Source organism: Echinops telfairi, unplaced genomic scaffold, assembly GCF_000313985.2.
Source record: "Echinops telfairi isolate 266 unplaced genomic scaffold, ASM31398v2 ScPeMD7_7469;HRSCAF=8507_0, whole genome shotgun sequence".
Lineage (NCBI taxonomy): Eukaryota > Metazoa > Chordata > Mammalia > Afrosoricida > Tenrecidae > Echinops > Echinops telfairi.
In genome coordinates this window covers 83856403-83872478 of record NW_022111372.1, presented here as the reverse complement: position 1 = coordinate 83872478, position 16076 = coordinate 83856403, and the positions used below count along the sequence as shown (strand labels likewise).

At 42.9% G+C, this 16076-nt stretch overlaps 1 protein-coding gene across 4 annotated transcripts in view; it reads right to left on the bottom strand.

The window, feature by feature from the left end:
* CSNK1A1 (casein kinase 1 alpha 1) overlaps positions 1-15381 on the bottom strand; it is a 49386-nt gene extending 34005 nt beyond the window's left edge. For 2 of the 4 annotated variants that reach the window (XM_045284931.1, XM_030888830.2), the window contains exons 1-2: positions 14793-15380; positions 14033-14139 (exon numbers count right to left, since the gene is read on the bottom strand). In XM_045284931.1, the coding sequence (XP_045140866.1) occupies positions 14033-14139; positions 14793-14915 (230 nt within the window). In that variant the 5' untranslated portion in view covers positions 14916-15380. Of the gene's footprint in view, positions 1-14032; positions 14140-14792 lie in introns of all 4 variants that reach the window. The other 2 variants (XM_030888829.2, XM_004696716.3) reach the window with 2 other exon arrangements.
* Positions 15382-16076: the final 695 nt, after the last annotated feature.

Sequence of the window (16076 nt, the reverse complement as noted above, 5' to 3'; positions counted from 1 at the left end):
CAAATCTTTAAGATGCAGACTCCCTCATTGTCAAGACAAAAACAAATAACCACTACTCATATACCTTACAATACATACAGTGTGTGTACACAAATAAGTAACATGCAACTTAGGAGAGAAGTGCTGAAAAGGTGTAAAATATGTGGGACCACTCCATTTTTACAGGGAAGCAGGTAGTTTCTGAGGAAGCCAGGATGGTGCCTGCAGCGCAAACAGCGGGTGGCTAGATGAATGGTGGGGGGATTAGGAGCCCTGAGAGCTGATAACCACAAGATATCAAAAGTGGCAAACTACATATAATTGATATGCAAGGGGGTTTCAGAAACACCTGGGAAAAGTTTAATGGAAAGATAATGGAATTTCCCCATATTTTTTGAAAAGTACTCATATAGTACAAGATTGTCTTGTTTCTTTGTTGCCAGTTAGCGTGTTAAAAACCTAGTTTTTATGCCTGTTGTCCTACAGGCCATTTTCTCCTTGGTTCTCAGTATTTGGTTAATCTAATCATACTTAATAATTTTTTAAAATCAGAGCTCATACAGCTCTTATCACAATAAATCCATCCATCCATCGTGTCAAGCACATTAGTTCATTTGTTCCCATCATTTTCAAAACTATTTTCTACTTGAGCCCTTGGTATCAGTTCATTTTTCCCCATCCTCCCTCCCCACTTTAATGAACCCTCGATAATTTATAAATTAGTTTTTCATGTCTTACATTGACCCATATCTTCCTTCACACTTTTCTGTTGTCCATCCCCCAGGGAAGGGGTTATATGTAGAGTATTGTGATCAGTTCCCCCTTTCTCCCCCCACCTTCCCCTTCCCCTCCTGGTATCACTGCTCTCATTATTGGTCCTGAGGGGTGCATCTGTCATACTACATAAGTTTTATATTGCAAAAGATCACAAATAATCACGTTTATCTCAGTCCTTGCTGTCACTGTTCTCCCCCAAACTGGTGGCGGCGGCAGTATTGGGGGAGGGCGTGCAGGGAAGGAGAAGGTCCGGAGAACACGCCACTGTGGGCCCGCCTCCATGGCAATTCGGACTCGCAGTGGTTCTGCAGGGCAGCGCTGGACAAGATTCCCAGACGAAAGTCTTCATAGGTCTTCAAAAGACCACATCTCTCAAGCCCACTAGCCTGACTTTTCTTTAGCCTTAACTCAATTTCCAGGAGGGATTTATGCTCTCCCTTCTCAAACAAGTGCATTTCGATACTGATCTTGTTCCCTCTAACTGTTAGCATTTCTTAGTTAACTGTGGATTGGCTAAACGTGACTACTGGAAACCCTGAGCGATCACTATCCACTTTCCTCCCCAAAGGCTGACCCTATGCTGACTTACTTCAAATCTCATGGTCTCAAGAGCTGAAGTGGCAACCATTCTTTGCAAATGGAATGTATGGCACATGTATTAAAAATCTGAACCAGAAAAGAATGGAATTCAGCCATACTTGTTATAGACAAACTCTCCCCCAGCACACAATTTGGAATGGCTTGATCTGATGTGTAATTTTCATACTGTCACTTGTATTACAAAGTGGATCCTAATTGTGGACCTGCAGTTAGCAGCCCAACACATAACTCCTATGCCAACAGGGCTCACCATTTTTAATAGTCAACACAAACTAACTAGAAGGGAAAAATCATAACCTGAAATTTAAAAACTGAATAACCATAAAACCCACTGCCATCAATTTGATTCAACTCAGAGTGACCTGTATAGGGTGCCTAAGACTGCCCATCTTTGAGAACAGTCTCACCTTTCTCCCAGAGTGACTGGTGGGCTTGAACTGCAAGTCCTAAAACTGTTGGCTGAATGCTGAGCTATCCAAAAATTCTGTGCAGACCTGAGACAGTAACAGACTACACAGTCCTTCGTAGCTCAGTAGCCAATTAAAGTGGTCCTGCAGACTAGCAGTTGGATTTTAAAAGCAACGGCAAACAAAGTCGACAGAACATGTGAACATTAGAATATATGATCTAGCCCTGGTTTTGTCATTTTCTTACTGACTATGTATGCCATTTTGGGTCACTGGTTAGACACTTCTAATTTAACTGACCATAAGAGGCAATGTGATTATGAGACTACCCTGTGTATAAACACTTTGTAAATTACAAGGATTCTTAGACTCCACTCCAAAACTGGTGAATCAGTGAACCTGAATTTTAACTAGCTCAGGAGGTAATTACTATGCATGGTTGAAATATGAGAAATGATCTTAGCAGAATTCACATGAATAGTCTTAATTGGCTTCCCATTGGCCAAGCAGTGGTAGGGCTGAATGTGGTAGGGCTGCTGGGGATTGAGGCTCATATAGTTAGAGATGTAAACAGCACCAATCCTTCTAGTTTTCAGCAGGCAAAAAAATGTAAAACTATAAGCTGGACACATGTGCAAAAAGAAAAAGAAAGCCTCATAAAACTTGAATGCACCTAGAATCTTAAACTGTACCTTGCAGATAGGAGGCATTTATATCATTTAACAGGTTTTTAAAACATGTTTGCTTATTATCTACAAATTATACTACAGGTGTTGTGAAGGTCCCATGTTATTTAATATTCATACCATGTCTGCTAAAGTTATTTGGATGTGCAAACATGCCAAAATTGTGAACAATAGCTGTCACCTTTGTGTTGTTTAAAAAAAAACGTTTCACTTCCAAATCACTCCTCCTCCTTCTTTGTCTCTCGTACTGGTTGTGCTGCATTTGGGAGCCCCCTCTCCCCACCCCACCCCCTACACTGCAAATGAAAAACAAAGAAGTAGATTCTGTTGCAATACTCAAAGAGTTGGGAGATATGTAAGATTCAATACTGCTGTGTAGCATCAAAGCAGACACTGTTAAGTGGTGAACTATGTTTCTAAGTTGGCAAAGTTCATTTAAAATAATGGAAGAACAGTAAGGTACATACAAAAAGCCAGTAACACAGGTGAAACGTTCATGAAAATTCTACCATCTTTCAATTCCATTTTTCCAGGACTTTCATGAGGAAGCCCCCGGTATGTATTAGATGCACTGTGCCACTATACGCCTGCGCAGCACAATCACACTGTGGAAAACAGACACGCTGGAAGCTACTGCATTGTCTATGCCCTCCCCTCCAATGGGAGGTTTCTGAATCTAAGCGATTGTTAAGTGGCACATGACTATATATTAAGTTCACTGGGGCAATCTATAACAGAGCTGTCCAAGAAAGAATAGATACTAACCAGGATGACTTAAATTTAAAAAGTTTTACTAGGGAACCGATTAAAAAGATCTACATGTGACCTCCTCCCTGGGGGATGGACAACAGAAAAGTGGGTGAAGGGAGACTTCGGACAGGGCAAGATATGACAAAATAACAATTTATAAACTATCAAGGGCTCATGAGGGAGGGGGAGTGGGAAGGGAGGGGAAAAATGAGGACCTAATACCGGGGGTTTAAGTGGAGAGGAAATGTTTTGAGAATGATGAGGGCAATGAATGTACAATTGATGTGTATGGATTGTGATGAGTTGTATGAGCCCCTAATAAAATGATTAAAAAAATAAAAAGTTTTACTTTGTTTATAAGGATACAAGTATTAATATACTGGATTCAAAAATGGGAATAAAATTCCCAATTTCTATCAAGTAGGAACAGCCCCCTCCCATGCCAGTGAACAGCATAAAAGAATAAAAAGATTGTGTTTTTATGTGATAGTATGAACTCTAGTCTGGTTATAAAAATTTCAGATTTCAATTGTTACAAAGGCAATGTAGGAGACATTTCAGAGGCTTAAATCCACCCAGAGCCATGTGGTGCAATTATTTATATTTTTTAAACCAACAGATTACCAATTTATTGAAAGAGATGACTTCAGCACCTGCAATGGCAACTTCAATCTCCAGAGCAGACTAAGCTGGAATTGGTCCCAGGTCTGGAACCTCTGTCCCATGGCGTTTTACCTGGCTGTTCTGAGTCTTGGTTCGTGTCCTAACAGGTCCGTCCTACCCCCCTTTCAGGCTCTTCTCTTCTCCTTCTCTAATCAAGTCAGCACACACATCTCCAAGGCTGTTTGTTTAGAGTGACTCTAAACCAGTCCATGGCCTCCTCTGGTCTTTCTGGTGTCCTTAAAAGTAATGGCAGTGCAGTGGCTTTGTGGCTGATTTACTCCACAAGAAGAGCGTGACAGCAGGGAGGCAGGGGCAGAAGCAGCAACAGCTCAGCCTCAAACTGCAGGATCACTTTGATAAAGCCTTCTCACCAACAAATGACTTGGTGTGACTATACAAATTAGGCACTTGGCACCCCTGTGGAGTTGGGACCATGCAAAGGGTATAAAGCCTTACCAAGAAGATTGGTTAGTTCTGCTATCCCAATAGGTTTGAAATGAGCTACTCCAGAGGCAGAAAGGGGGGAAGCCTCATTACAACCAAAAATGAACTAGGAGCATACCCTTTTTGACCTCAGGTCCCTCTGGCTAAGTTCCTATCCCAGCATCACGGTGGAGATGGGTTTTCAGCCCACAAAACAATAAGCGTCAGGCCAAAGCTTACTGGCAGAATGGGGTGCCTTTTGGGTACTTACCAGTGGAGCGTAAGGGCTTTAAGGTATTTGCCTGACCAGGATGAGGCTTGTCTGTAGGCACAATTGAGAAAAAGCTGTCCTGACTGAAGAATTGTGTTCTGAAATCTTTTCTGATCCTGGATTATACCCTATAACTTCGCTAATACGAGGGGTTATTAAAAAAGCAGAGCTTTCAGTAGTGTACATTTTTCCTGCTGGGCAAGCATCAAGCAACCCAGTGGCATCTCTCTCCATGATCACAGTGAATTTTTTCATAAAAGCAGTTTCACGTTTTTTTGTGATGGCCGATTTAAGAGTGCGTGACTGAAATTTTGCCACAGATACAGTTGTGATGTTGAACACAGCTTATAAGGACAGCACAATGGGAAAAACTCAAGTGAATGAGTGGTTTTCTCATTTCAAAAAAAGGTGAAATGTTGACTAATGACAAACCTCATTCTGAATGCCTGTTAACTTCCAGAACGCACGAAACTGTCAGAGTTCGTTCCACCAGGTCAGACTATTAATCAAGCTTTCTACTTAGAGGTTCTGAAAAGATAGTGAAACTGCAACAAAAAAGGCCTGGTTTGTGGCAGACAGAGGACTGGTTTTGCCACCGTGACAATGTACCTGTTCACGCAGCCATCTCAGTGCTCTAGTTTTTGGTAAAAAAACCAAAACAGCATGCCTCTCTTGCCCCAAGCACCTTACTCACCTGACTTCACTCCATGCACCTTTCAAAGTTAATGGCCTTCCTCATCCAGATGAGGTTGTATCTGTGTCTTTGGTTCTTTTGACTTTATAAATGTTCTCATTAAAAAAAGAAAATCAGCCAGTGGAAAAACTATGGATCACAGTGGTCTTATTGGGACCCTATTAAGGGAATGGTGAAGGCTGTTACAATATTAACAAGCTCCCAACAAAGCACAGTTTTGAGCTTACATTCTTCTTTCTGTCATATTACCAAGAAATCCATATTAAGACAGATGGGTTGACAGGGTAAGAAAATGTAGCAGGTAAGTACCATATATACTCGTGTATAAGTCGAATTTTTCAGCACATTTTTAATGCAGTTTTTGTGGTAAAATTAGGTACCTCGGCTGATATTCGGGTGGGCTTATACTACAGTATTCCCGGTACTTAGAACAGCCTCCTGAAGAACCACAGACAGCGAAACACAACCATCTCCATTTTGAAAGGACAATTTTGCAGATCTCTCCACTGTCCTTCAATGATGGCACAAACAAAACTTACATATGATTCCTACTACATATGTTACAGCCACTGTCACCAATAAAAAATCCTTCTGAAATAAAGCTGCTAGAACAGCAACTTCTTGGATGTTATTAAACTAGAACCAAAAGTAACTCCAAAAGGCCAACAGAACTAACCACAGAGATTAATAGACACTTAAGCTGACGAAAGGCCACGATATTAAGCCTTTACTGTGATGTAGACATTAACTTTTAATGATACGGTAGTAGTATCTTCACAGCAGCTTTTGAAGAAGTTGAAAATTGGCCTAGTAAACTGTAAAAAGAAATGGCTAAGCGCCAGATTATACCCATCAAGAACCGAACTGTGCATGTTGTCTATAGCTGTTCTCTTATCCTCCACAATGCTAGGGGCACAAAGGGTCTCAACATTTGTCAGATGTAGACCCAGCCCTCACAAGAGTTTTCTTCACAAGTTTTCCTGTGGAAAAGCATCTGAGACATGATAAAATCTGATGCTGCTCAGAAATCAAGCATTCAATTATATGGCATTACAGTGTACCTTTCAGTATTGTGCTTCCTGGTACTATGTAGAGCTTCCTGAATTAACTTAATGGATTAATTAATTAATTCACTGGAGAAGATGTACAAATTAAAATTCATATGTATCCAAGCTGTAGTTCTAGGAAGAGTGGAATTTTGGAAGTAGGCAGGGGGATGGATGAAGGCAGCATCCTTTATCCTACTAACCTTATCCATTTGAGTAACAGATTTAAAACCAATCAAGACCCAGTTGATAGTACAAAATCTCTTTTATAAGTGAAAGTAGACATTACAAATTATAGAATTCAGTCCAGGTTCTGTAAATCTAGATGGCTTTACTAACAAAGCCATGACTTTGACTCAACATAAGGTTCTTTCTACTTCCCTTGGAAAGTCAGAATGTACCCTTTCCATTTATAGTACTTCCTATCCAACCACTTCCAGTGAGCCTATTCTGACTCACAGCAACCCTACCCAGGGTTCCTAAGGCTGGGTTAACTACCAATCTTGCAAGATAGCACTGCATGCCTTACCCAGTAGGGCCACTAAATCCTCCCTTAGAAAGGCCAAAACGCACTCCATTGGTCACTCGCAAAGTAAGGCAGAATTACAGCTCTTTTGAGTAGGAGAGTAAAGGTTTCAACCACAGCATTCTCATGGAGCACCTTTTAGTGATAAACAAGATTACTAAATTTGGAATCTTGCAAATGGCAAATCATTATCAAATCCAGAGGGAAAAATGTTTAACTACGATTCTATAAAAGACTATCTTCACTCACTCACACACACACACACACACACACACACACACACCCTCACACAACCTCAAAGGGAGTGAATGGCTAACATGTATGTATTTGTCCAAATGGATCAAACAGTACATGAAGATCTGTGCATCTCATTATTTACTTTACATTTCAGTTCTTTACAAGTCTCATATCTGCATTAATCAATACTGGTCATCTGAAACTATAAGTCATTTGAAACTGAGTTAAAAACAAAGACAATAAGAACAATCACTTAAATTTTTATATTACGAAAGCTATTAAAGTGCTTGTGTGACCTCTGAAAAACATGTTAAACTCCAAGGCTGATTTTCATATAATAAAACAAGCTTGAAAGATTCATTTTATAGCACTTGCATCTAGTTTTCTTTTTATAGATTTCTTGGCATTAAAGTTACTTACTAAGACTTGATAGAGCATGAGAAATCTTCCTAAATGGAGCAAAATTATCAAGCTCAAAAATTTGCAAAAAACTAAGGTAGTAAAAGCTATGTACTTCACAAGAGTTCATAAGTACTTACTTACCATAAATTATGATACAAGTGAATAATGTAATAAAAGCTGTCATCGTATAGTTCAAGGACTTAAAAAAAGAGGTAAGGATAATAAACATCCAGCTAATTAATTTAATAATACCAACAGTTGGTAAATACCATTTGTATAAGAACTTCTCAGCTATAAATAGCTTTTACATTACAAATGAAAAATCTACCCCTCAATTTGGCAGTGGTATACCCAACAGACAGATTTTCCAGGTGCAGTATCAGGACTGAGACAAAAACTGCAGAGGAGAAAGAACACTCAGACAATACAGTATGTGCACCTGAAAGAGAACTGAAGTAAGTGTGTGCTCCGGGGCTTTATGCTTCAAGGAGAAAAGGAGCCCACAAGTCCCTTAAGGTTAAACAGAGCTGATTGTGAGCCCTGCCTTCTCTTTTCCTAGTCCCATCTGTCCTCTCAATGAGACAAGTATCATTACAGTGAGGGAGACAAACCACAGCTCCTCAGCATCAAATGCAAAGGTGTGGGGTATGTGTGTGAGAAGACTTATCTGATCTTGAAGTAAAGGTGATAATGACTACAGTAAAAGTGAAAATATGGAGACTCAAATAAGCCCCGAGGCACAATGTCTAAGTAGTAGGTCTCTCTCAGGTTTAATCCTAGTTAAATCTAACATCCCCACATTATTCCATAACTAGAAATGCATTACCAAAAAAACGACAGTATACTGTTGACTCAGTTACTCAATGAGTGACAATTCTCTTTCTTGTGTATCTAGTGTCCTGCAATGCATCTTTCTCACAGAGGACATGCCCAAGGCAGAGATCATCTTCACTCTCTGGTAACAGCATTAGAATCTTTATGGGTTACCTGCTCAGTGCCAAAAGGCTAAGATTAAAATTTTAGCCATTTTTAATTATCAAAGGTAAAGATTAACCCAAAATCAAACTCACTCAGCCATCAAGTTAATGCTGACTCCTAGGGGCCCTATCAGACAGGGTAGAACTGCCCCTGTAGGTTTCCGAGATGGTTTCTGGGGATAGAAAGCCTCATCTTTCTCCTGAGGAGTAGCCGGTGGTTTCAAACTGCTGGCCTTTAAGCCAGCAGTCCAACAAGTAACAACTATGCCAGCAGGGCTCCCTAAGATTAACTAGTGCTCTAGAATATCAGAATCAAATCAAGAGGATAAAAATGGTTTAAAAATAAAACCAAGACAGCAACAATTCTCCCATGCCCCACGCTCCACCTTTTTCACATGATTTCCCCATACAATGCTGCTCATTTACTTCAAACCAAATAGCCCATCTATGGTTTGCTTGATATAAAGTTAAACTCTCAATCCTAAAATAGTATTAAATTTCTTAGATCCAGACTCCAAACTTCCAGACAGAATTTCTAGGGAGGAGCCCTAGTGTTGTGTAGTTAGTGGGTTACAAGTTGGACCACTAAACCACAAGCTCAGCAGTTCAAGCCCACCAACCACTTTTTGGAAAAAAGATGAGGTTTTCTGCCCCTGTAAAGACTTACAGCCTCAAATAAATAAATAAATAAAGTTACAGCCTCAACCAATAGTAAGTAAATGTAAAAGAAAATAAGGACAACATATGTACAAACATGCTTGATTCAACCAATGCATGGATTGTGATAGTTGTACGAGCCAATAAAATGATTTAAATAAATTTCAACAAGAGATTTACAGCCTCAGATATTCACAAAGGCAGTTATACTCTGTCATATAGACCTGCTAGGAGTTGACATGTACTCGATGATAGGGAGTTTGGTTTTAAGCAGAAAACTGTTCATATAAAAACCCTATCCAAAATCTCTACTTGCAAACGGTAACGGGTCTTTGTCCTGCGAGGGGGTAGGAAACAGCCCTTTCTGGTCAGTCTCCTTTCCCACCCTATCCCACCCCAGGAGATTTAGAAAATTACCAACTCACTTAAATCATTTATTTTGTAGAAAAGGAAACTGATAGGCTCAATCAGGTTAAAACACCAAACACAGATCACCCACATGGCAGACTTACATTTCAAATCTCCAACACTTGGCTGTCTAACGCGTCCTTTTTTGGCTGTATAATTGCTTCTTTATAGAATGCATTAATTCAGAGTGGCAAACACTAATTTTCAGTGAACTCCCAGTTGTCAATTCACAGGTCCAAGGATTTTAATCTCTCGAAGTCAAGACTGGATGCCAACTTCATTCCTACTTTTTAAACAAAATGCCAGGCAATGCAAATGGAGACGCGCTTACTGCTGCTGAGCTACTGGTGGGTTTGAAAAGAGTTTTGAACTTTTGGTTAAAAACCACGCACTTAACCATTGTGTCACCATCAAAGAACCCTGCTATCAAATCAATTCTGACCCACAGCCTTGCATTTCCAAGGCTGCAAATCCTACCAGACAGCCCGAGTTCTCTTCTATAGGTTCTTCAAATTACAGGTCAAAGACCTACACGCTACACGATCAAGCATGTCTGCTATGAAGACCAAATAAACCCAAAGTATTGTAAGTAAAGCAATTCCTTTAAACAAAAAATGTGAGAGGAAAGAGGTTCGGGAAATTGGAGTGGGGGAGATGTGAGATGTGTAAAGCGTTGTTTGTTGTCATCAAATGAACTTCAACTAATAGTAACACTTGAGGTGACACTTGGGAAGACCTGGCAATGTACTCACAAGATTATCAGCCACCGAGAAGCCAAGGAGCACAGGTATACTCTATGCATGAGGCGATGAAGGGGACTCGCTGCAACTGGGTGTGTGTACACGACTTGGTTCTAGACCACTGCAATAAAGCAAGCCACACAGATTGTTTTGGTTACGCAATGGGCTGCTAATCACAGGATTACCAGTTGGAGGCCACCAGCTGCAGTGAGGGAGAAAGAGGTGCAAAGTTAATCGCTGAAACCCACGAGGGCAGTCAGTTCTATGGTCCTCTAAGGTGACCCTGCAGGAGTCAACTCCATGACAGTGAGTTCTGGTGAGTTTTTGAGTGCATATAAAAGTTATCTTGACATTATACTAAAACTATTAAATATGCTGTAACTATTAAGTGTGCAATAGCATTATTTAAAAGTTTGAAATATTTTTTATATTACCAAAATGTGAGGCATCCCAAGTGAGCACATGCTGAGGACAAAATGGCCCCACTAGACTTGCTCCATACAGGATTATAGCAAAAACCTTCAGTTTGTAAAACAATGCACCATCAGTAAAGCGCAATAAAGCAAGGTATGCCTGCATTTGTACAGGGGATGAGGAAACAGCGGGGAATAAACTGGGCACGTGCAAAGATATTGCCTCCCATATAAAGAATGCTTCCAGGCATTTCTTACCCATTGCAGTAAAGGAACAATAGTTCTTTACAACCAATGAACAACTTTCTATATACCTGACGTTGTACTCCCTTCCCCCTCCCATATCCAGTTAGTACAATTCTGCCTTAGAGAAGACTACTCCCAGAACCCACTCTATTCTTGGATGTCCTTCCTAACCAGATCACCAAGCTTCTTAGAGCCAGATCCCGAAATCCCATCTACTCTCCCAGGAAGCCTCAATTAGAAGGCAGGTAAATCTCTTTAGCCCTACCCCATAAACAGTTCTTAACTACTGTACTTCCTTTCACTCACCATCTTAGAATAGAAATCTACTATTCAGCTCAAGTTAATTTCACATACAGTGAACCCTCATTTATCGCGGTTAATCGGTTCTAGACCCTACTGTGATAAATGAAATTCCACGAAGTAGGATTCCTTATTTGTAAATCAAATATTTTCATAGTTAGAGCACAGAGGACATGAAAAAACACCCTTTAGTCACCATTACACTCGTATTACCCAATTTATTAAATGAAAAAGGGAAAATACAGTAAAACATTTTGGAGGTTACAATTATTATATAATAATTATTATATTATTTATGGCATCAAGCGTGTACAGTATGAGCCAATCAGTGGCAGTAATGACAGAGCATGCGCTGTTACGCAAAAACCGCGATAGAGTGAAGCCGCGGAAGTCAAAGCACGAAGTGGCGAGGGTTCACTGTATACTTATTCAAGATAAGAACCATTGCCTTTGTTAATTTTTATCACCGTTGCCCTTCTTTAATAAAGCTACCAGAAAAAAGAGCAAGTACTTAAATTTGGGGCTCAGCACTAGAAATGCCAGATAAGCACTTAATGCTTTTAGAAAATGATTTCAACTCAACCCAACTTGTGAAATGTATAACTTCCCCCCACCCACTGTAGTTGAATCTCAAAAGCATTGTGTTATGTTAAAATCTGGCATAAAGACCTCATACTACATGATTTCATTTATATGAAATTCTAATAGTAATGAAAAGCAAACCAGTGGTTGTCCCGGTCAGGGCTGGGGCGATGTGATGGAATACAAAAGAGGAGGGAACTTTCAGGAATGATGGAACCATTCCAGATCTTGACTGTCTTGGTGGTTACAGGGTGTACACTGTTAACTAGGAAAGGTGTCATTGTATCTAACAAATTGAGCATCAATGTGTACAAATGTGCTTTACACAACTGATGTATGTATGGATTGTGATAAGAGTTGTATGAGCCCCTAATAAAACAATTGAACAAAATTGTGCATCAATGAACCTGGCTAAGCATCTTATTTAAAAACCACTAAATACGAAGATATACTGTGATCAAAGTATAAAATTATTCTATACTGAAAGGCTCCATTCCAATCTGAATCCAACAAAAGATGATCTTTCAGCACATTCAAAAGAAACTATAACTACAATGCTGAGCGTCCTACAATTAATATTACAAAAATGCCTTTATAAAAAGCCTGTGGAGATGAAAGTGCAACTTAAAAAAGAAAAAGAATTCTTTATGACCTTTGTTGAAACTTCAATTAATCGAAATGATGCATCATTTCAAATATATTACTTAAACAACCCTGCCTATCAGGCCTCTAACCTGTAAATCACTTTGTTAATTTCATTCACATTTTTCATGTTGAGGAAAAAGCTAGATAGGCTCATCAAAATTTTAATTCTTCCACTGTAACAAATTACTTTCCCATTAAGATTTTTTTCATAGGTATAAATCATTCAGAATCCTAAATCTGGATGTTAGGATGCACATTAATCTTTCCCTCATAAAACTTAAGATTTTTCTATAAAATAATTTCCTTGCTCACTTATAAACAATACTTTTATTAATGAATTTTGCCATTAAAAATGTCTGAGGATAGGGTAACTCTAGTTGATTTCATATAAAATAAACGTATGTAGTAAATCAAGTCCCTAAACCAAGGCTTGAAGAAAAAAATGAAGTAGAAAAAAAGAATACGGATAAATATTCCATTTAATTCTCAACCAGCGCTGATCTTTTTGAAATGTTATTTGTGTAACTGTTGAAAATGGCTGGGTTTTACACTATCTTTCAGTCTTTATTCTGTCTTTCATCTCAGGGTCAAACTGTTCCAGTGCCCTTCGAAGTTAACCTCGGAAGACACTTTAACGTGGTTCTTTTTTAATTGAGTCTTCTACCTTGATTACTACCAGCACTTGGCTTCACCACCATCCCATATCCCCCCACCAAGTCCACTGATTTCCCTCCCACGATGTTTTACTGATTAGTTAACTCACAGGGTTAAAATTACTTCTCAAACTGTGCTCCAGTGGTTAACCTTTCCTTTAACACAATAGATGTGGGTAAATTTCAACATTGTTATTACTCAAGCTGCCTTTGCTGCAGCCCATGAAAATGCAGTACAGAGTGAAATGCACCCAAAGCTAAAATTGATGAAAGGGAAGGGTAATTAACGCCCTTGAGAGGAAGAGGAAAGATTATGCTCAGTATAATGTGACAATTTCGCGTCGCATCTGCTGCAGGGATCAGACACAGGCCGTCATTATGCCATCTACTTCCTAGAACCCAAGGCCTCCCGCAGCTTGTATTCTCGGCTTTTCTCCGTTCAAATCCACTCGGGGCTGCTAACGGGGCATCAAGGAAGCAAGACTTGTGAACCTCAGCCAAGGACAGGGCAGGAAAATGGGGTGAGTCACGTCGCTCCGCCATTTTCTAAGCGGAGGAGGAAGACATGTTGGAACAAAAACACAACAAAAGAGCAGCCATTTCCCCAAGTCCGCTCCAACAGCGGCCCGAGCTGGCTGAGCCAGGTCTCCCGGGCGCCTCCGCCGGACAAACGGAACCGCAGAGGGGCCGCCGCGGAGCCGCGCCGCGCCGGAGTCAGAAGTGACTGGCACGTCTCGCTGCAAATGAAAGCCCCGGCCGGCGCCGACCAGACCGACGCGCTAAGTAAACTGCGCTGGCAACGTAAAAGGGGCTCGGTGATGGCGGGGGCTCACGGTGAGCCCCAACAGTAGGCAACCGAGTAACCGAACGACAAGCCCCCCCCCCGGGGGGGGGACTCGGGGGTCCCAGGACGCCCCCACCTCGGGGACCGACCGCTCGAGGGTTCTTACCGTATGTGCGGGATGCCGACCCCGCCTTGCAGAATCTTATACAGCTTGCTCTCGTACAGCAACTGGGGGTGCCTGGCCTTCTGAGACTCGAGCTTCACTGCCACTTCCTGCAAGGGAAAGAGGGGGTGCTGGCACCGGCCCTGCTCCGCACTCGGGGCCCCTCGGGAAAAGGAGGGCAGCCACTCGCGACCACCGGGTGCAGGGAAAGGTCGGGAAGAGAAAGTTCGCCGGGATTCGGTCACGACCAACCAAGCGACCAGCCTCGGGCGCAGTGACGCCATCGTGCTGCCCTCTAAGCGCAGGGAAAGGTTCCTTCCAGACAGAGGGGCCCCTCGGGACGTCCTGCGAGGTCCGGAAGGAACCCAGCAATCCGAAAACGGCCCTAATTGGAACAAGGACCCCAGTAAAATCACCCAAATATGTATATTTCATGACACGTATGCACGGGAAAGCCAAAAAAACAGAGTTTCTGCCTTTCTCACTTTAAGCGATGGCTTTTCTTTGGGGGTGAGGGGGTGGTAATGGTTTTCAAGTTCGATGAAAGGGCATTCTACATGTTGGGAAACTTCGCAGTTCACCCCATTCCTCTCTCGAGTTCTTTCCCTTCTAGGGAAAGCGAGCGGGGGAGGTTCCCACGCGAGGAAAAGTGGCACCCCCAGGGGGGCTCCCCGGGGTGTGCGTGCGGGGAGGAGGCCGGGCAGGCCGGGGGATGGCGAGGCAGGAGGCAACAGTCTCACGAGCCCCACCCCAGGTGGTTTACCTCGCCGTTGGTGATGTTGATCGCCAGGTAAATGTCCCCGAAGGAGCCGGACCCGATCTTCCGGACCAGTTTGTATTTCCCTCCGACGATGAATTCGGCCTTGGAGCCGCTGCTGCTCGCCATCCTGGGAGTCGAAGAGGGAGGGCTGGGGCCAAGCCCCGACACCTACAAAGGGGGTGCGGGGGCCTCTGGGACTGGTCCACGGGGCAAGGCTGCGGAGGGCGGCAGGACACGGAGGAGGCCCTTCCTCGGCGTCACAGGGCACAGGATCGCCTGGAGAAACTCGATCGCCGCCGATCCGTCAGCTTGCTTTCTGCCAGGCCGCAGTTTTGAGAAGGGACGCTCGCGGCTACTAGACGGGGCCGCTAGCCTCTGGGCGGCCGCCGTGGCCTCGCTCTCGCGGCGACGCGTCGCTGGCAGGGAAGAGGGCGCGGTGACTTAGGCCCTGTCGCCGGCTCCCGCCCGGAGGGGACCCCTGTCACTCCGCCGACGCCGCCATCTTGTCCCTCCAGCTCCAGCCAACACAAAATGCCCCCAGCCGCCGGGAGTCGCTTCTTCACGGCGCAGAGCACTCTGGGAAAGGGATGTCCAGCGCTCGCCCCTCCAGGATCTGCAAGCGGGAGGGAGGGCGGAACCGGATCCGCAAGAGCGCCGGCCCACGCTCGGAGCGTCACCCGGCACCGCCCACCTGCGCATGCGCACTGCGCCCCTTGCCGAGTGCGCAGGCGTGCCGCCTCCTCTCCTCACCCCACGCCCTGGGCTGACTTCCACTTCCGGTCGCCGTCAGTTCCTTTCTTCGTATTTATTACCTGGGCATCGTTTGTACTCGGGGAGGCCGCGCGCTTTTAGTCCTCCACAGTATATTCGGCAGGTGTCCATTTCATCTTTGGGGAACTATGAAAGCTTTAGATCTCCTTGAGAATCGGGTATTAACCTTTGCTCTTTGAGGCGGGTTTTAACCTTTCACCTTACTTCCGGCCTCTGTCACACCTGCTTCGTCTAGTCCAAGTTCTGATTTGAAAAAGGCTATCACCTCTGGTGGACAGGAAGAGAAAAAGCAGCCCTTGGCCGTCTGTGTTTGAGGGACTGATTCAGAGAGACCAACTTTAGCGGGCCCTGGCTGATTAAACTTAATAATTAAGATTCTGTACTCTGTCTGAGTGTTGGAGACCATCTTTTCAAAGAAGAAAAGGAGAGATTACTAACCCTGCAGCGCCACGTCTTTGTGCTGTTGCCCCTATAAAACATGGGCGGGGCGGGAGTGGGTGGGGGAAATCTAATACC